Source organism: Nomascus leucogenys, chromosome 2 (assembly GCF_006542625.1).
Source record: "Nomascus leucogenys isolate Asia chromosome 2, Asia_NLE_v1, whole genome shotgun sequence".
Lineage (NCBI taxonomy): Eukaryota > Metazoa > Chordata > Mammalia > Primates > Hylobatidae > Nomascus > Nomascus leucogenys.
Window position 1 is genome coordinate 109,056,779 of NC_044382.1, and position 22,770 is coordinate 109,079,548.

The following is a 22,770-nucleotide window of genomic DNA, read 5'->3' on the forward strand; positions in this document are numbered from 1 at the left end:
AATTCATTTTAAAAGCAAAATATTGACACAATTTCACTGTTAAACCTCTTGAAATTAATCATCTGTTTTGAAAACAATACTCTATTAATAATGTTATTTCGGCACTAAGAAATTTAACAGTAATATATAAAGCATTTCCGTATTTCTATTTGAATAACAAGGGGAATATCAAAGAACTGGAAGTCACATTTCAGCTATATCAATCTAATATTTATTCTAAAGGGCAAAATGCTTCCACAAAATTATTATGTAATGCAAAAGGTGTGAAAAACATTTCAAATGAAAATAAAGTATGAGTTTGAAAATTTAAAAATATTTAGAGACAACTTTCACATTAATAGCAAAATAATATATTCATGTTAATAATATATTATTTTCATGAAAGAAAAATGGTTTGCTGTGTAGAAACACAAGTGTAATCTTTGGTACCAAAGTTTTTTTTTTTTTTTCCTGCCTATTTTACCATCTCTGACGACATGGAACATCTTTTCTTTAGAATGGCCTAATATTACATAGTGGTTCACTTTAGCTGGTACCTTCTACACCACTGGAACATAATATGGAGGTTTAGAGCTGTGCAAAATAGAACTTTTTTTAAAAAGTCAGCTGGGCACAGTGGCTCATGCCTGTAATCCCAGCACTTTGGGAGGCCGAGGAGGGCAGACCACGAGGTCAGGAGATTGAGACTATCCTGGCTAATACGGTGAAACTCTGTCTCCACTAAAAATACAAAAAATTGGCCGGGTGTGGTGGCATGCGCCTGCAGTCCCAGCTACTTGGGAGGCTGAGGCAGGAGAATGGTGTGAACTCGGGAGGCGGAGCTTGCAGTGAGCTGAGATCGCGCCACTGCACTCCAGCCTGGGCAACAGAGCAAGACAAAAAAAAAAAAAAAGTCTTTGTGTGATAGCTTTTAAAAAGTATAAGAACTTTAAAAATAATTACTTAAAGTTTATTTCCTCATTCATATGTATCTCAGAAAGGATTTCTAAGCATCCCAATATCCAAACCAAAAGAGATTCCAGAAGACAAACAAAAACATAAATTAAAACATAAAATTCATGATCAGACTCAGAGTCCTGACTGAAGGCATTTACTTGAGTTGTTTAATCTTACGGATTTCATTGCTCAAACTGCTTCCATCTTGGCTTCTGCTGACAAGGATGGTTTAATTTCCCAAGGTCTGAGTTGTGTTCCTGGGGTTCCTCTTCTAACGTGCTTGGTGTTGCTGTGGGCAGCCTGACAGTGACGAACACATTTGCTTTGTTAACTAATGATGAGTGCACTGTTGGATCTTGTAAACACTACTGATTATACATTCAAACTGTATTCTTAGTGGAAGTGGCACTTACTAGGACCCTTGAAGTCAAAATATTTAGTTTTTAGAGCACTTTGCAGGTATTTCATCAGCTGGTAGTCGATTTCTCATGAACGTCCTTTATTCACCTTTCAGTTCATTGGTGGATGCTGAAACCCAGCCGTGTTTTGGATCCTATTTTCAAATCTTCGGAAGCATCTTCAGAAAAGAAGTGCATATTGTTTGTTTCAAAATGTGCTTTATTGCTTTACACACTTTCCTGTTGTCAGTTTTAGAGCTCCTCTATTATGTAGCACATTTAATGTTTTGAATTCTAATGGCATTCTGTGAGGGCTTGCATTGGAAAAGTACCTATATTTTAAGTCATCATAATAATGATATTTGACTGCTTTTCCATTTAAATCCTTAGGGAATGGCCAGAATCCATACAGGTGAATTTCATCACAGAATCTTGTGGCAAGTGTATACATGAGGAGACCTGTGCTGGGTCTTTTGATAGGAACTTTGTTGGTCAGCCAGTAACTGGAAAAACAAAAAACAAAATCAAGAAGGGAAGAATTTAGAGAAACAGAGAGCATATCCTATAGCAAGTATATAATGCAGAAAACTTAAAAGGTATCTTTATGAATAATATTTTAAAGAATTACTGAAGAAATATTTTCAAGCATTTAGAAAATTTGATGCTTTTATTTTATTTCTTCTTTATCCTTTATTTTCTTTCTTATTCTTGAGGTCATATAAATACCCAGGGGACCTGGAATGTAGGTGAATATTACTGTAGAATCTTACCTTTGAAATGAATAATAGCAAACATTTATATAACATGCAGAGCAAAATCTTCTCAAAAAGGATTAAATATGACTGCAGAAGTCATGGTAATTGGGTAGAGATTAAGTAATCCTCCTGGAAAAAAAAGTTTGAAACTACGCCTATAGATTTTCAAAATGTAAGATATTGCAATTAAAAATCCAAAGAAATAAATGCTTTATCTATGTTATATCAACTCATTTATTCAGCTCCAATTTTCCAAGTCACAGTTTACTAAAGCAAATTAGAAGCCTTATTTCCACTCGCATAAGAACAACAATCAAAAAAAGTTGTAGAATAATTGATAGTTTTCCAGTTATGCAATTTAACATTTTGTGAGATAGACAAAATATATTTCAATGCTGATAAGTACTTTATAGGCAATAAAGTACTTCAAAATGTTTAAATCCATCATTACTGTCAAACATTGGTGTGAAAAGCACGCAAACTCTCATCTCTGGAAGGAAGGAGACTTCCAATATTTCTTGGCATATTCATTTCCTTAAGGACAATGATCTTTTTTGAAAACAGCTGAAAGAATGTGGATTTTTCTCTTACTTTCAAAGTTGTCCAATTATAAACACAAAAACTTAATAAGTTTAAAAATTATTTTGTTTTTGCTATTGTCTTCTATTTGGAGAGATACGTACTCTGCCCTCCAAACATAAGGGGAATATTATGTTAGATCCTGTTTGTTGCTGTATTTTAAAAACTTGCTTTAGATTTCACATATTATTTTCTTTTTCTCTAAAACCTTTGTAAAACTTTCCAGGGGAGATAAAATACATCTAGAGTACTGATTATGAAAAAACCTTAAAGTGATATGTTACTTCACTTCCTTAAATAAATTTATTCTTTCAAACTTCACTGGAAACATCCAAAACAGGGAAAATATACCGGGCCATCATAATTCTATATTTTGTCTTTCATTTTCTCCCTTCTCTGAATGAGGATTGGCCTCACACATATTCTATTTTTTCTCATTTAGTGAAGGCTGTGGGCTAAGTATTTTGAGCTTATGAAATGTGTTATGAACCCTTTATTATCACAATTGTTTTGAGAACGTCTGTTCTTAGTAAAGAAGATTTTATAAGAAATTTTCAGAGAAGAACATCTAGGAATTTTCTCATAACTCAAAGTAACTGAATGAGCAAAACCATAATTTATACACTATAAACATAATGAAGAAACCATAGACAGTGATTCTAATGCAAGGAGCACAGTCAAACTTCTTTGAAGGCTTTGAAGAAACTATGATGTGGCCTAAAGCTCTCTGGGCTCTGAGAAAACAAGTGTTTTTTAACATGAAATAATGATTATAAGAAAGTATTGTGAATGTGATTTATGTGAAAGTATTGTGAATATGTATGGTTACAGAGGTTAGGTGATAGAGTTGGTTAGTTAAAAAAAAAATCTATCTATTTATAAATTTTTAAAGTAAGCCAAGCAAATTCAAAATCAGCCAAAAAGAAAAGAATATTTCCATTAGGCAAAGTCAATGATTAGGAATAATTTGGCAGTATGAAGGTCATGCTGAATTATTTCTAAAGTGAGAAAAATGCTGCTATATTACTTGTATGAAACTCCAAACTTCTTATTATCAATAAATGCTTTCCATTTCCTAATTCTGGAGAGATTTCCTCGAGGTTCATGTAACTATGGTTGCTCACTGACAAATACTAAAGCAATTTCTACATGCAATACAAATAAGTAACTACAATGTTAGAAATGCTGAAGGCAAAATTATTGGCTTTAAAATGGTGTCAGAGACGTGCAGTCACTCCAACTTTTTTGATACCGGACATCTCATGAGATACCACAAATAGAATATCACTGAAGTGTCTTGAAAATGAAACTGTGATTGCAAAGCATCTTATTTGAAAATAATGAGTACAGTGACTTTAAAAACTTTTTGTGGTCTTGTTCTAAATAAATCAATCTATGCAGTTAAAATACTGACTCAATTTAGCTTTAGAAATGCTAACAGAAAAATAAATTTTGTGATATTTGATTTGCAACAGTTTGAATAATTTCAAAGAAAAATATACCATCAATATTTCAGGACATTTTTGAAGAGACAACACAAAATAAATGCCACTTATCCTATTGATTTCTAAAAAGTGTCACAGAAAGATACACCTTAATAAATGGCATCAATATGTAACAGATAAGTTGAAAAATACCTTAAATCAGGTCACTAAGTCAGGCAATAAGTAATAACTTTCTAAAAATTTAAAAACACAGAACTGATCAAATACAGTCAATAAGACTGTATTTTGTGTTTATTATCAACCTAATGTTGTGTTTGAAATTTTATAGGCCAATCTAAATTATTGCAATTCAGTATTAAACCAGTAACAAATTCCACATGTGAAAAGGACAAGAATAGATATTCTTTTTAATTCTGTTAGCATAATTGTTTAGATAATATTTATTAGCATTAAAAGCTGGAGCCCAGCCGGGCACGGTGGCTCATGCTTGTAATCCCAGCACTTTGGGAGGCCGAGGCGGGCGGATCACGAGGGCAGGAGATCGAGACCACGGTGAAACCCCGTCTCTACTAAAAATACAAAAAATTAGCCGGGCGTGGTGGCGGGCGCCTGTAGTCCCAGCTACTCTGAGAGGCTGAGGCAGGAGAATGGCGTAAACCTGGGAGGCGGAGCTTGCAGTGAGCTGAGATTGCGCCACTGCACTCCAGGCTGGGCGACAGAGCGAGACTCCGTCTCAAAAAAAAAAGCTGGGGCCCAGACTACAATTTTGAAATCCATACCTGAATGTATCTACCTATACACAATTTGATATTTGAAAACTGCAAATTTTTATGGAGTCTATCAAAAATAGAATATTAACGTGTTTCAACCTCATTAGGAAAAATATTAAATTGAAAATAATGCATTGATAAAATAATGGAATATTCACACTGTTTCAGTATAACATGTTCTAGTTTTTATCCCAACTGTACATGTTATGGTTTAAAATTTAGCAAAATTTTAAATTCAAACAATAATTTAGTTTGTGTACATGTATTTCTTTCTATGTAAATTGATTTTTTTGAGTTACCAAATCCATGTAAGCTCCTTGTAGAAAATTTGAAGGAAAAAAAATCTGAGTAAGAAAAACATTACCTATAATCCATCCACATAAGGATAATTACTGCTATAACATGCAACATCCTTTTGCTTCTCTGGTTGATTTGGATCTTAATATATGTTACATTCACACATAGACATATACAAATTATTTTTCATCAGAGAGGGTATGTTTTATTTTTAATATTATTAATTTCCTTTCATCCTTCCTTTCTTCCTTCTTTCCTTCCTTCCTTCTTTCCTTCCCTTTTGTTTTATTATTATACTTTCTTCTGTTGTATGAAACATTCACTCTGGACTTTATGTGTAAATAGAAAATTTATAACTTTTTAATAAATTTGATAGCCTCTGTAGATCTCATTACTCTCTCACATACAAAACAGAGCATGAAAGCTCTGTTTTGGCTAAGTGAGGTCTCTTATATACTCTTGCTCCAACATATTAGTTCAATTTCTTACTTCAAACAAACTGAAAATTTGGAATGTCTCTACCCACCAAATCAGTGTGCTATAGAAGGCTATATTTATAGTCAGAAGACACAGCTTTGAATCTGTGATATGTTTGTAAGTACTTGAGAAAGCTGCTTCACTTCCTTGGAGCCCAGTTAACAATATTTAACATGAAAGGTTGTAATGCTGTAAAAGAGAGAGTAAATGTAAAAGAACATAACGCTTGACATATAATAAGCAATACTGCTTGGCTCTCAACATATCCCAAAACAATCATTCTTCAGTCCTGCTCACAAATCCCACTTCTCTCTTGGAACCTTCTGTGACTACTTATTGGCTGGACAATTGTGGTAATGTCGTTTAACCTCAATGGACATGTTTCCTTAATTCTGAAACAAACATTTAATTCTATGGCTTTGGGGTTTCCTCTATAAAATTCGATTGCAGTTTCAAATCTTCTCTCTCCGTGAAATTGTGTGAAACACTCTTATTCCTTGTCTCCTTCCTCCTCACCATTTTGTTCCCTTTCCTTCCTTCAGGTTGTAATACATTGCGAAGAAATGAAGGTACCTAATAAATGCTTACTGATTTTAAATCCTGTAATATTTTAGATTTTATCTCACAATAAAAGCAGATAATAATCACATGATAAGTCAAAATACCTGATTATCTCAAGCAACCACAGTTTTAGAACAAAAATGTTATATTTAACAACATTGATACTAAGGAGAGCTCACATTCAATATATTGACAAACAAGGAATATTAGTTTGTGTTTATATTTAAATAAAGAAGTCTAAAAGTTTAGAAGTATTACATTGGTGCAAAAGTAATTGCAGTTTTTGCTATTGAAGGTAATGACAAAAACTGCAATTAATTTTATACCAACCTAATAATAATAGTTTTTTCTCTTAAAATGTTATTCCTCTTCCAAAAATCAAATGTGACAATTTCTAGAAGAATTTGAATATCAAGGATGGAATCTCACTGTGCCAACAGTTGTAATTTAAGGTTATATTAGAAGCAAAGTTTCCACTAATAAGCCCAGAAATTCTTCTATCTGGAATGTGAGATGAAGTGTATAACAAAATATACCTTTATATTCTTAATTAAGGAGTCTCCTCTATTTCTCCTCTCATATTTATCTTCCAGTAACTGAGATTTGTGTTTCATTCCACTGGAAGACTATGTCAAGGGTTAAAAAAATGTCTTTTGGTTCTTCCAGTCTACAGTAATTTGAGATATTATAAAATAATTGGCTTTTTTTTTTTTTTTTTTGAGACGGAGTCTCGCTCTGTCACCCAGGCTGGAGTGCAATGGTGCAATCTTGGCTCACTGCAATCTCTGCCTCCCAGGTTGAAACTATTCTCCTGCTTTAGCCTCCCAAGTATCTGGGATTACGGGTGCCCACTACAATGCCCAGCTAATTTTTTTTTTGTACTTTTTTTTTTTTTTTGTAGTTTTAGTAGAGATTGGGTTTCATCATGTTGGCCAGGCTGGTCTCAAATTCCTGATCTTGTGATCTGCCCGCCTCTGCATCCCAAAGTGCTGGGATTACAGGCAAGAACCACTGCGCCCGGCCAAATAATTGGCTTTCTATTAGCAATCTTTGCAGGACATATCTGCACACTCAACCCTAGAGTCACCCCGGAAAGCTAACAGAGACCATTTATGATGATATTATTTTTCCCATAAAAAATCACAGTATGGAGCAGTAAATAAATGTATGTTTTCTGAGATTCCATCATTCACATTTGTCAGTATGTCCATTCATTCTTATGAGGAGTGTATGTGTGTCAGCTACATAACATGAAACTTAGAGCAGTCATCCCTGGACATATTGAAATGGAGTATCTGCTGTTTTCTTCCCTACTGTTAAAATAGTCCTTTCATTGTATTCTAGTCTGCAGTATATTACATAAAGCACAAACAAGTTAATTTTATTTTGAAATTATTTTGGTACAGTTCATGATACCTTTTAAGATTATGAGATGGCTTGTGTTTGTCAGATAAAGCAGGGATGATAGTAAATTTCTTAAATAAAAGTGGAACTTCCAGCACTGAACTTGCTGAGAATAATTCACTCTGCCATGAAATAATCCTTATAGTATGCCAGACAGACGATAAGTGATAGATCTTAAATCTTCTTCTAATGTGTATAAATAAAGGGACAGACAGACATATTTAACAAGATTTGGCAAGCTAAGAGTAAACCTAGGGATAAAAAGATAAGCAATTACTAAGAGGTAGCAATAAGAATAATTTATTGAGAGTATATAATGGGCCAGAGACAGTGTAAAGAGCTCTATATATGGTGCTTTTTCATTTAATCCTACCAAAAACCTATGAGTAGATGTTATGTCATAGATGAGGACACTGAGGTTTGGTGGTGATGGGCAAGAAAGGATAAATAATCAGTTGAAGGTCACAGAAATTGTAGGTGACAGGACCAAGAGTTAAGCTCACATATATCTGGCTATAACTATTTTAATTTTAACTTTAAAAAATTGTATTCTTTAGCTACTTAAGCACATTCAGCTTGGAATAGCAAGTCCTTAGGATCATTTCCAACATGGAGTTAATTGGTGGAAAAAATAAATAATGATCTGTATGGTGTTATAGTGATTAACAGGCCAGTATCAATAGGGATTTTTTTCTATGTGTGAAGCTTTTTGGGAATTTTTTTCAAAGGTAAATAAGAGAGGACTAGTATAAAGGACCCACTTTTCCCATGTACACTCTCAAAAGTGCTTGAAGTCAGAAGACAATTTTGTACTTTCACTATATATTTTACTTAACCACATTGCAAATGACAAAGGCAATGACATTGTACCAAAGGGTAAGAATTTCCATGCAGAATTGCATGATGCCTCTGAAGGTATTTTGAAGTATTATTAAAATGAAAGCAGAAGTCTGTAACTTTAAGAGGTCAATTGTTAATTTTTTTTTCTATGTGCCCTTTGTATTCAGAGGTCTGTGTCAAGTAGCTGAGAAAAAGAAAGTAGAAAATCTTTTCTGCAGAAGATCTTCATAGTATACGTACAGACAATACTTTATCAAACTTTATAAGCTTAATTCATCAGAGGCATAAAGGACTCATGGCATGAAGAAAGGAATGGAGACACTACTTTATGTTCAGTGATCACTAAATTCTATTCAGTACCGATGTATGTTATCTGACGTCTATCAGAGAAACAAGGCTTTGCCCTTAGCTCTGAATTTCACCCCTCTTCTTTTTATCTGTCTATGCACATTGTCACATCAAGTATGGATACAATGTTAAGAAATTCTAGATCTACCTATATTATGTTGGTTTTGCCAACTGTCTCATATTTAGTGAATACATAACTCTCATTATTGTGATATTAGTAATTTTACTCCATATAGTTCCAAACCACTTTCACATGATCCTCATAAAATATTACAATATACGCAATAGAATATATTATCATCCCTACTTCATAGAGGATGCAGTTGTGGCTCAAGAAGTAAAATAGCTTATCCAGTTTTGCTCAGTCAACAAGCTGTACATTGGTATGTTGGTGAATGTTAAAAGCAGACACTGGGTGTCAGGAGACAGTTCAATGATATATAGCATTTGTCAATTTCTGTGGAAATTCTAAGTGGTTCCTAAAAGCATTCCCAGCAAGTATCAAACTGATAGCATTTGGGAAGGTTAGTCAAATATAAATCTTTATTCTCTATTTTTATTCCTGCCATAAAGGGCAGATACTGTAGGAACTGCCCATTTAGACAATTGCCTTGTCCCTGGCATAAATTGAACACTCAAAAAAAGGTAAATATTACCATCATGGCTGATTTCAAGCTACCAACCTGACATCAGTAAACACTGAATTGGGAAGAGATGGTGCAATGAGATCTTGCAAGCCAGTACAAGCAAGCTCCAGTACGCTGCAGACTGCAGAAGAGACAGAAAATATTCCTCCTGGCCTGTAGCTTCATGAGTTTTGATCAAGAAAATTCAATTTAAAAAATTGCTGAGAAACATTTCCAGGTATTAGTTGTTTATTCCGTTTGTGAAGAGACAAAATGGAGTAAACCATTTATAAAGAGAAAAAGTGGAGTAAGGAAGCTATCTTTACAAAGATATCTTTGTAAAGATAGCTTCATTACATATTAATATAAATGTTTAACATTTTCTAATAAAAATAGAAACAGAAGAGATAAATGAGGTTCTTATTTTTCACTCATATTCAACACAATGCTGGATACACAGTAGGTACTTAACGCATGCTTATTTAATTTATTCTTGCTGGTATTTTAGAGATTTGTAGTGTTAATAAAACAGAGCATTCTCATGACTTGCTAATCCCTGAGTTACAATATTCAATAGTGGGAAAGTATTGGAAAAACTGAAGCCTGGCCTTGATTTACCTTTGTTAATGATGTGATCTTGGTCAAACCATTTAAACATATTAGGACCCAGTTTACTCACCAACAAAATGAGGATCTTAATAATGGTTTCACTATGTCTAAAACATTCACTTCTATATGGTCAAAAGCAGCATGAATTCACAATAAGGAACATGGGAGTTCATCCAACTACAGCAGTAGTCTAATCTTTACATCTTGCTGGCAGATACTAACTACCCCTACTTTATCTGACATAACATGCAGCATTTCTCTTCAATCGCATTATAGAGCTATTTGATAAGATCATCCCTACTGAAAAAATTACAGTATAATTTCCACTTTCCTGTAATACTTGTAACTAGGGGTCATATCATCTTTTCTCCTAACAAATTCATAATTAATGTATTTTTTCAGATTTATTCATTTTAATTGGCATATAAAATTGTATATATCATATAAAACATGATGTTTTGATAATGTTTGATTATCTGAAAGTTATAAAATGACCCCTTACAATTTCAAAGCTAAAGCTAATGTAAGAGAATGAAGTCACAGGAAAATGGAATCTTGCTGAAAACTGAGAAAAATTAAACAAAAATAACCAGAGAGAATACTCTAGACTTTATTTACCATGTCAGATTGTTGAATGGAATTAAAATAGATGACTCCCAAACTACATGAGTGATTTAAATAATCATATGTGGGCTAGATTTTGGTGAAGAAGAATTTTAAAAATAAGCATCATATAATAGATGGATTATAACTGCATTTAGTAAAATATCTTTTGGGAGTTGTCAAAGATAATGCTTAAAATCTTGAGCTGGCAAATTGGAGGTAGAGTAAAATATGAAACAGATGTCAAACCACAGATGTTAATGACCTTTTCTTTTAATCCATTACTATTTTAATGACCTTCACTTTGAATCCTTCTGAGTAAAAACTGAAACTCATAATCTAAACTTGCAGAATGAAGAAGTGGTGACATACAAAAAGTGAAATACTAGAAAAATAGAAAAGAGATGGTCTTCTGAAGCATGATGAAGGAGTTAAATTAGGTTAACATTTAAGTGCTCTTATGAGATCAGATTACTTTTTGAAAATCAAAAGCCATGGAAACTACATTTTTCTTACTAAGACGGAAAGGAAACAGTGCAATCATTTATCACAGGACATGGAGTGTTACAAAGAAAAAAAAGCATTAAAATACAAGGGGTGGTAGTGGTGTAGGTAATCCTAAAGCTCAGTAAAAATGGGTTAGATAGGGAAGGCGATAATGATCTAGGTGTTTATCCATGCAAATTTTTTCTTTACATTAACATACAGTCCAAGGGGGCACTTAGAGAATATACTTCCATATTCCCCAGCCTATATGAGGTTCGTTTCCCAATAAAAGTTAATTTTACTATGACAACAAAATATAAACAACTCTTCTAATGGTCTGATGATCTTATTTTAGCTTGATCGGGACTATTTACAAATGGATATGCTCAGTTTACATCAATAAGTCAGGTTACATTAATGTCCCAGATAGTTATGCTAAAATCAATTTCAAGAAAAGTAAGGACCAACAAATGTGATCTATATTCCATTGAATAATGTAACATTCTTGCTATCAAAGTACACTAACTAAACATCAGTCGAAGATCAGAGTTCTCAAATCCCAGCAAATGAGTAGAATTAAGATAGCCATAAGCAAATTCTAAGTGGTTCCTAAAAGCATTCCCAGCAAGTATCAAACTAATAGCATTTGGGGGTTAGACAAATATAAATCTTTATTCTCTATTTTTATTCCTGCCATAAAGGGCAGATACTGTAGGAACTGCCCATTTAGACAATTTCCTTGTCCCTGGCATAAATTGAACACTCAGAAAAGGGCTTTCCATGAGCATATACGAAAGAGAACTTCCCAGCTGAGGAAAACCTCCATGAAGGAATAATGTTAAGACAATGTCAAGGTGGCAGGCTTTGGGTTTTGAATTATATGACAAAGCCACTGTTTAAATTCTGCTCCACAAAATTAGAGAAAAACTTTAAACTTTTAGCCCTGAAACTTTAAAGGGCTACAAGATGCTATGAAATATTTTTCATTAGTCAAATATTAATAAATACCTGGATTGTTTTTTCCCTCCACATGTCAATCTCTATTTGGTGAAATGTCAGTCTATTCAAACCATTGCTAATTTTCCTCCCTTTACTTTTTGTTTGAATCAACGGTGATACCTTCAACACATTTTAGGCAGAATCACTTAATTTATAAACTGCATTTATAAAATGGTTGCCGAATCAAGAACATTAATGTAGAGAAAGTTTCTAAAATAACGTTAATGTTCCTATTGAACAACTTCGGTACAGTGAAAAATACTAGGACTTAGAATGGAGTCAGCCGTCAGAGTGTAAGCTCTAAGCCTTGGCTAGTCCTTGCAATGTCTGTGTTTCAGATTCCTGATCTATAAATTTGGGTAAAAACATCTTCCCTTTAGGAATGCTAAAAGAATTGAATGATAACATACAAATAATAGTTCACTGTAAATTACTAATCGATATGTAAAGGAAATTTAATAAATTATGTCGAAGCAATCACATTAACAAAGTCAGGTCACAATACCTATGTACATGTGTCAGAGGCATTTGAAACAGAGCAACTCCATCTTGAATGGGGCTGGGTAAAATAAAACTGAGACCTACTGGGCTACATTCCCAGACGATTAGGCATTCTAAGTCACAGGATGAGACAGAAAGTCAACAGAAGACACAGATCATAAAGACCTTGCTGATAAAACAGTTTGCAGTAAAGAAACCAAGCAAAACCCACCAAAACCTGTAATCCCAGCACTTTGGGAGGCTGAGGCGGGCGGATCACGAGGTCAGGAGATAGAGACCATCCTGGCTAACACGGTGAAACCCCGTCTCTACTAAAAACACAAAAAAGTAGCCGGGCGTGGTGGTGGGCGCCTGTCGTCCCAGCTACTAGGGGGCTGAGGCGGGACAATGGCGTGAACCCGAGAGGCAGAGGTTGCAGTGAGCTGAGATCGCGCCACTACACTCCAGCCTGGGAGATAGGGCGAGACTCCGTCTCAAAAACAAACAAACAAATAAAAAAACCCACCAAAACCAAGATGGTGATGAGAGTGACCTCTGGTCATTCTCACTGCTACACTCCCACAAGGGCCATGGCAGTTTACAAATGCCATGGCAATGTCAGGAAGTTACCCTATATGGTCTTACATGGTCTAAAAAGGGAAGGTATGAATAATCCACCCCTTGTTTAACATATAATCAAGAAATAAACATAAAAAAGGGCAACCAGCAGCCCTTGGGGCTGCTCTGTCTATGAAGTAGCCATTCTTACATTCCCTTACTTTCTTAATAAACTTGCTTTCACTTTGCGGACTTGCCGTGAATTCTTTCTTATGTGAGATCCAAAAACCCACTCTTGGGGTCTAGATGGGGTCTCCTTTCCAGTAATACAAGCTCATATAACACTCAACTAACAAATTGAAGTTCAGTTTCATTTAACTCTTATTTTTGTTTAAATAATTTAACGAACTAGTGCCTGAATTATACAACCAGGACTTGAAAATTATCCGGTAAAACCAAACAAAACAAATAAAGAAACAAAAAACTCCAATAGTTACTTTTTTTGGACTTGATACATTTTAGAAAGCAGTGAAAACTGATCATGTGGTATCTATCTAGAATGTGGACTATACAATTCAACTCAATATAGCAATCATGAAATTCACTTAAATTTAGAGGCACTGCCTAAGACAAACATTTATTCCATACAATTTGTTTTCTTTCTGTTACACATGTGTAATAGAAATTCAAGAATGAGAGTCACAAACTTTTTTTACTGACACTTTGAATAAGAATATAAGTTGATAGGGATAATTAACTCAGACTTTATAACAATAAAGAGGGTGAAATATAACTTTCTTTAAAATGAAAATGTGATCGAAATGGCTTTTTGTTGTTGTTATTGTTCAAGAGGAATATTTCCATAATAAAGCCTCTCAAATCACTTGTTCGATGATTGGTTCTACTTGGGCAAAAAATCTGAAGAAAGGCAATCTGTGGGAGTTGGTTTACGAAGAAATGTACAGTATTCTTGACCATCTGTTTCTCTTTTAGTACATTCATGTAATATTGTTTTGTAGGATGACTCAAATTTCATGTATAAACTGCTAAAATGCATGTAATACCTGTAGAATGCAGAAAGCAAGAGAAGAATCTAGGGTATATACAGGTTCAAAAAGGAAGTATAGAGTGCTAGAGTATAAACTGCATTAAAATATTGGGGAAATATTAAGTTTAAAATATTAAGAAACCTCACATTGTATCTCTAATGGGGTTACTTAACTAAAAGAAAACTGAAATAGCTCAGTTGCTTTCTTAATTCATTCTTTGGAAGAAGGCTACGAATCCATAAAATTTATGAGAACTCTTTAAGGGATATCCAGAGGATCCTACATTTTGAACATTCATAAAAAAAAAAGGCTTTTTATTTTTGGTCGAACAATTGTGTATCAAAGCAAACTCAGGAACTAAGGAACTCTGTTATATATCTAAGGAATTTTAAATTACAGTATCTAAAAAAACAGGGGGTGGGGGGCAAGGTAAGCCATCCCATTCAGTTCCTTAATCAAATAAGAAAATACACCTAATGAGTTCCTCCAATGGCTGCCTATACAAAAGACTTAGTTAACAAGATCCTTAGGTCAGGCACAGTGGCTCATGCCTGCAATCTCATCACTTTGGGAGGCTGAGGTGGGAGGGTCCTGGAGGCCAAAGGTGTGAGACCAGCCTGGGCAACATAGCAAGACCCTGTCTTTAAAAAAAAAAAATAGCCAGCAGTAGTGGCATAAACCTGTAGTCTTAGTTATTGGAGAGGCAGAGGTGGGAGGACAACTTGAGCCCAGGAATTTGGGGTTACAGTGAGCTATTACCATGCCACTGCACTCCAGCCTGGGTGACAGTATGAGACTCTGTCTCTAAAAAAGTAATAAAAATAAGAGATTTTACCAGATTATTAGAACCAATGATTATTCACTGTCACAGAAACATAGATTCCTAGAGTGGGATATAAGTAGAAGAAGTATAATAAATACAGTTGTTTTGATTGGGTTCAAATCATATTATTTAATTTATTTTGCAATTCCAAATATTACTAAAGATAGACATGAGATTTCATGTGTATTTATTTATTTATTTAATTATTTATTTTTTGGAAGCAAGGGTTAAAGAAACTTTGAGGATGGTCTATGATTCTACTGAATTATATTTTATATATTAACATTAAACTTTCTTTTTTTTTTTTTTTTTTGAGACAGAGTCTCGCTCTGTCACCCAGGCTGGAGTGCAGTGGCGCGATCTCGGCTCACTGCAAGCTCCGCCTCTCAGGTTCACGCCATTCTCCTGCCTCAGCCTCTCCGAGTAGCTGGGACTACGGGCACCCGCCACCATGCCCGGCTAATTTTTTGTATTTTTAGTAGAGACGGGGTTTCACCGTGTTAGCCAGGATGGTCTCCATCTCCTGACCTCGTGATCCGCCCGCCTCGGCCTCCCAAAGTGCTGGGATTACAAGCGTGAGCCACCGCACCTGGCCAACATTAAACTTTCTATATCAGTGATGTTGAAATTAAGTAATGAGCACAGAAATAAGAAGTGCATTAGTGTCTGTGTTGGATAGCTGACATTTTTGTTATCAAATTCTGTCTGTAGCATATGAAGTTTTCAAATTTGCAAGTGTTCAATAATTAAGATTTATTCCAGACCAACTGCCAATTAGATTGTTCTCATAGACTTTAAAGAAAACGAAGGATACTCAGTTTGATTGCTCTTTCCACTGCAAGAATTATCAGGTCAGAAACAGGCTCTGAAAGTGCAGGACCATGACTGAACTCTGGACATTAAGTGGCGTTTTAGGTCTGGCCACTGGCTATTGTAAGGAAAATATATATTATTTACGAATAGGATATCAATGTATAAATAAATGTACCTTTTCTAGCCATATAATTAAGGTCTGTCTTAGGTAGATATTTTTGTCATTATTTACCTAACTTGTATCTTGTAGAGAGATTATTCACCTAATTTGTAGCTTGTAGAGAGCTTATCCTAACCCTGAATTGCCAGTAATGCTTAATTTGACTTGCCTTTATTAGGGTCAAAAAATACAATTATAATTTATATAATTACATAAAATACAATTCAGCAGAGCAAACACATCCTTGTCAAGGGGATATTTTTTTTTTTTTTTTTTTTTTTTTTTGAGCAGAGTCTCGCTCTCGCCAGGCTGAATGCAGTGGCTGATCTTGCTCACAAGCTCCGCCCCAGTTACGCATTCCTGCTCAGCTCTCGAGTAGCTGGATCAGGGCGATTTATAAGTCATTTCTTTCATCTCCTGTTTAAACATTTTCCACCCAGCTCTTACTGTATTTGCAGAATTCTGGTTCTTTTGAATAATATTCTTACTGGATAGAAACATAGGCAACCTGATGAACTTTTGGTTGGTTTGGAGCAACTTAAATTTTTTTTTTTTATTATGTGGTTCTATAGAATAAAGAAATTGGAACTATATGGCAATGCTAAGTAATGATCTTCCAGTATTTCTTGCCACACACCCTGGCCAGTTCCCCTATTCGTTGTTTCTTCTCTATATTTAAGAGCTGACTACATATGCCAATGTGGGAAAACATTGCTCCTTTTCAAACAGAAGTTCTACTTAAGTTTCAATTTCCAGTTGATTCATCAAAACAAAGCTGGTTCAGAAAGGGGAAAAATTACAAATTGCTTACATCTGTTCAATGTAAAACACTATTCATAATCTGCCAGTGATGATGGCTAAGCCATCTGGGGAATATGACAGGTACTTGGGGCCCCCCAAAAAATATAAAAACAAAAATCACAGTGCAATGAAGAAGTGACAAGTGTAAAGGTCTGAAGGTTATCCTGAACTACAGGTATTTGGAGATATGCAAGTTCTAAATTTATACATGAACAAACTAGAAACACTTATATACTTAACATTTTCACATAGCAAGCTTGAATATACTTGTTAAATTAATGAATTATTAAAATCAAGAGTTTCTGAGAAAAGCAAGTGAAACGAATTGTTACGGGGTATCATTAGGTAATATATCATTTCATTCTAATTAATAAAGTAAATACCCAATGAGTGTCCTATTCAGAATAGTTATATAACATATATAGTTATATGTTGTATATTATATTTATATAAACAGATATATAATACATTAACACATCAAATCCTATCTGTAAATGTATATAACACATATGTAAATTTATATATTCAGTTTTCTATTCAGATATGTGTGTATACACACACACACACATCCCATAGGAAGGAAATTTCCTCCCCAAGTTTTTGTTACCATTTATTTGGGCACACTTGTAAGGTGATATATGTTAATTCCTTATTAGAAAAACACTTATAAAATCACTAATTATATTCACTGGGCTTCTCCTGATACTAATGGTACAATTTAGAAGTTTTGAAGTTCTATTATAAATGTGTTGCTAGCACTATACATTTGTAAGAATGTTGAAGAGAATAAGTTCAATATCAAGAAATAAATATAAAATAACTTAAATCTGCGTTGTGAAAACATCTCTTTTTCAGATGTGTCATGGATAATCTATAACAATTTTGTCTTCATTGAGGAAAAAGGACAACAACTGGGTATCTTAACTCTGTATGGCTTACAAATGTTCCCTGCCCATCTCAGATACAAACTAAGAGAATTATGTCTTCAGAAAATGCTCAGCAATCAGAGATGAGAAGAGGTACTGGGGTCATTGGCACACATCTGCATATTTAATATGGACCATCCTGCTGAAAAAAACTCACATTCAAATATGACTAGAGCTGCTGTGCATTTGTATTCATTCCACCATGGAAACAGTTTGAATGCTTTCCTCTGGAGACTTATGTATCTCAGTGACAGCTGCATTGCCACAATATGCTGAAGTGGCTCATCTTGACAGGTCATATCCTGGATTTCACATTATGAATGGCAGCTGGGATGCCAGAGTGTTTTCTCACAGTGGGTGGGCCCTGTATTTAATCAGGCCCTCCCTGGCTTCAGAGACAAGCTGCACGTGTGGCCACAGGGAACTCTAAGAAATCAAGGATGTATCTTTGTCACTCTAGTTCCTCCCTAAATAGCACTGACATTCACAGCAACAATCCGCGGCTCTACAAGAACAGGGCAAAGTGCATTTTAAGATCACAGATTTCCTATGTTTTATTGTAGCACTTTTCCCTGATGCCATGTGCAACATCAGTACTGTACACTGTTGATAAACACTGGTTAAGTAATTCAAATTTCAAACTGAAATCTATTTCTATATCCACTTAGCTATGCATATACAGAATGTATATACTGAAGCAAAAATAAAACACTCTCATTTACAGTTCTGGGACATCTCACTAATCAGAGCAAACCTGTGATTGCAACTACAAAACATGAGTCCACTACCATTCACTGGAAAGTAAATTACCTGTCCTGGGAGAGCCTGGGGTTCTGGGGAAGTTTTCACTTCTTGGGTCCATTACACACTGGGGCCCGCATAAACCAACCACCGTGTAAAACCCTAATGAGCTGATGAGTAATAAATTGATACATGCTGAAATGAGGAACATTTCTGTCAGCCTTTCAGAGTTCCTCTTTTGTGCCAGGCAAGCAGCTTTCCAAAACATTCACTCATAGCACCCTGAGAAAGCAACTTTCCGGTCCTCCTTAGGGTCAGTGTGCTTTTTGCAGGCTCCAAGCTCCACTTTTCCTTCTCTGAGACCTCAAAAAGCAATACCTCTTTGAAAATTCCTGAAAGTGGCTCATTATGGATCAAAAGCTTTTCTGTTAGATGGAAACATAGGTTGGATTTAAGATTTCTAATCACGTCTTTGCTAAAAGGCTCCTCTCAGGTCAAAAGTTGATTTTGCCCTTGATTTCCTCACTCATGGGACCCCATAGACATCTCTAGGGCTATTTCCCTTGCCTAAACCTGCCCTTTGCCTCTAGAAATTTAGGTAGAAAGGCCTTAGAATTCTAGAAGAGGATCAGAAGACTGTGTGGGATGTGGAAGATCCTTAGTCTTGAACAAGCATTGGTTCAAGTCAAAAGAGGTAAACTACTATTTTTTTAACACTATTTTTAAGTAAGCAAGGGAAGAGTTCTGTTTTTTCTCAAAGGCCCATGTTCCTGGGAAATTTTCTTAGCAGGTCTGAGACTGAGAAGAATTTTCATTAGCTTAATTATTGCAGCCAGGAAAAGAACAAAGACTTGTCAAATGACTCACTATGAAATAACTATGAATTCTGATGCAGGCAATATTTGAGCTCAAAACACAGCCCAGTGACCTATAAAAACAGTGTGGGAATAGTTCTTTGTAGATGTAGGAATATTCGCAAGTCACATATCTTTACCTATAAACTGCGAATATTCTGCACATAGGAGCATCAGTGTGTATTCACACTTGCTCTCACCTCACTGCCATGCTCTGCTCTCTTGGGCTAATTGCCAAGAGAATCCCAGCGAACAGTACCCAGTGAGCCCCTACAGAGCTGTGTGAGCCACGCAGTCTTCCCCGGCACTGTCTCTCTCTCCCTTCAAAATAGTTATCTATTGGTTTGATCACTAAAGATTCTTTGTCTTTTGGTCTCTCATGGATTAGAAATTTAAACTCAACCCTTTTTCACATACAAGCACCTATAGATTATTTGATCTATTTTTTCCCTTCACTCCTCCCAACTATTACCTAAATGCTTTAATAAATCTTTTCATTTACTTGAACTTTTTTCCTTTGCCTGAATTCTATTTTAGAGTAATAAAGATTGAAAAAATAGGATATTGACAGTGATATATCTATAATAGGGGAAAGGAAAGTCATAAGTTACAGTAGACATAAAAAATTACTTGTTGTGTATAACCTCTAAAATTCTCGAACACATTCAGATCCTTTAGAATTACTACATTTCTATCTAGCAACATATTCTTCTGTAAGGAAAAATGATCTCTCCAAAGCACAATTAAACAACATAAAGAGATAAGAAGTCGGGCCGGGCGCAGTGGCTCACGCTTGTAATCCCAGCACTTTGGGAGGCCGAGGCGGGCGGATCACAAGGTCAGGAGATCGAGACCACGGTGAAACCCCGTCTCTACTAAAAATACAAAAAAATTAGCCGGGCGTGGTGGCGGGCGCCTGTAGTCCCAGCTACTCGGAGAGGCTGAGGCAGGAGAATGGCGTGAACCCGGGAGGCGGAGCTTGCAGTGAGCCGAGATCGCGCCACTGCACTCCAGCCTGGGCAACAGAGCAAGACTCCGTCTCAAAAAAAAAAAAAAAAAAAAAAGATAAGAAGTCTTTATTATTATGTTTCATTTTTAAGAGTATACTCATGTTATTTTTGCAATCTTTGGTCATAAATGTGTCACACTGAAGATAAAATACTTATGTGGCTCACTCTAAGACTTTAGCAATCGTTTGCAAAACTGTTGAAGATCTGTTACAAGGGGCAAGTAAGTGAAAGGGAATAGAGCTTACAAGACATTCTGTCCAATAATTATGGGTGCAGACTCTGGAGCCAGACTGATGAGTTTCAAAGCCTAGTGCTACCACTTACTATGTGAGCTGGTATATTTGACTTCATTGTGCTTTATTTCATCATAAAATATTCCCATAAAATGGGAATATTATTTACCTTATAGAGTTGTTATGGAGACCAAATAAAGTAAAATTTGTAAAGTGCTTAAGTAATGCCTAGCACATAATTAGTACTGTAGTATTTATTGTTGAATAAAACAGCCAGTAGTTTCCTATCTGGAGTTCAAATTTTTAAAGCCCAATCCATTTCTAAGTTAGAAACTGCCATATGCAGCAAATATCTGTATACATCAAATATTTTATTCTTCTGAATTCAAGATACCTCTATAAACCCTCGACAGACTTATGTCTTTATAATATTTCTGGATGGTAATATATTGTAATAACTTCATGAGTTCAAGCAAGCAGTCAAGGACACACATCATCAAGAATGGTATGGCAACTGATTATTGTATAACTTAGACAAAGATATTCTTTCAAATGGTTGCATTATATTTGTCTATGTGTGTGCATGTATGTGTGTGCATAAATGTACAAATATGCAAGAAATATATGTGTGCAAGTACAACTGAAATTAATTTTTAAAGGATACAAGCAAATAATTTCTACAGGAGATTCAGTAATCATATCTATTTATGTAACTATACTTGCGTATGACTTCAAATGTAAGTATTATGTTTTATTATGTTTACTTAGAATTGGTAAAGCGCAGTATAACCAATGCATTCTTAAAATTAGACCTATAGCTTCTCAAAATAAACCCTATTACACATACATATAGGACTTATAATAAATGTCCAGTGACAACTGTCTTCAATAGTATTAATTGAAATTGAAATAGCTGGTTTGCCAGAGGTAATTAGTTACATTATATAATTATATTTATCTACCTAATTAACTTTTTGAATGATTTCTTTTTTCATTATTGCTTCTGTTTTCCATTGACCACGTAATTTTGAGGAACTACTGTTCTCCAGGTACTTGGCTGGTGAACAAGCCCAGATGAGAAAAGACATAGTCCTTACCCTGGGGTGACTGACAGTCTCTATCCCATAACTAAGGCCCAGGGAGCTGTTTACTGGACCACAAAAGGACTGTATAAAATGCCTTGCAGGTGCCACATCAAGACAATCTCCAAAATGTAACTATAAAAAATACTAAAATTATACCTTGAGACATAAAACATTTATCAGTTCTAAAACTTCCCACCTGGATTCTTGACAAGATTTTTTTTTATTCTTTTTGAGGCACAATTCTTTTCATCTTAAAAAAAGACAAAAAACCTACTTACGATGATTCAGTGATAAAATAAATGTTCAATAAATGGAATTATTATTACTACCATTGTTTTTCTTTCATGCAGAGACACAACTCTTCTTCAGCACATTTTCTCATCTCCATTGTGTTTCCTGAAATTCATTTTTATTTCATTCTCCACTATCTCTGCTCCACTGAAATTACTGTCCATCAGGCCCAATGCATCGAGCTAAAATGCCCCTATATGAGTTGGGTCTGATTATCTCTGAGGGTCAGGGGCTCAGAATATATATATTTTTTAAAAATTTTCTTCAACTCTTGAACTAAGTTTTCTACAGTTGGTTTGTGTTACAGGGAGAGGGGCTGGAAAGGTGACACAGGAATTGATAAATGATGGGAATCTACATATTGTATGCAAGTCAAAAATACTTGAGTATACTCCCAGAATCTAGAACCATAACTTTATTTAAAATATTGGTTCTATGAAATATTTAGAAGGAAGGAACTTACCTATGAATTCTAAAGAGAATCTAGTTTAGTTTAAATGCTATTTTAATCTTTCTCTACATAGATACTAAATATCAATAACAAACACTTCATATTTGGATGGATTAAGTGTGTTCTGCTCATTGGCACTTAAAGCAGAAGCTTTGATACAAATCAGTTCACACTTTAGGTTTTATTTAATTACTTACTTATATTTATTTTAGTTAAATCCATATGGGTTAGTTTTTCTTTTGGAGGCTCTATTGGGGCACCACAGTGTTTGCAATTATAACTAAGATGTGATGCTGTATATCTGGGACATATGCCTGAGGGAAGCCTTCTCAATTTCTAAAAAAAAATGAAGATATTTTCAT

The 22,770-nt window shown here is 34.9% G+C and overlaps 1 protein-coding gene across 1 annotated transcript in view; it reads right to left on the reverse strand.

The window, feature by feature from the left end:
* Nucleotides 1–890: 890 nt before the first annotated feature.
* Nucleotides 891–22,770, reverse strand: part of ST8SIA4 (ST8 alpha-N-acetyl-neuraminide alpha-2,8-sialyltransferase 4) — a 94,507-nt gene continuing 72,627 nt past the window's right edge. The window contains 1 exon segment of the mRNA XM_003279973.3: nt 891–1,837. Within this exon segment, the coding sequence (XP_003280021.2) occupies nt 1,555–1,837 (283 nt within the window). The 3' untranslated portion in view covers nt 891–1,554.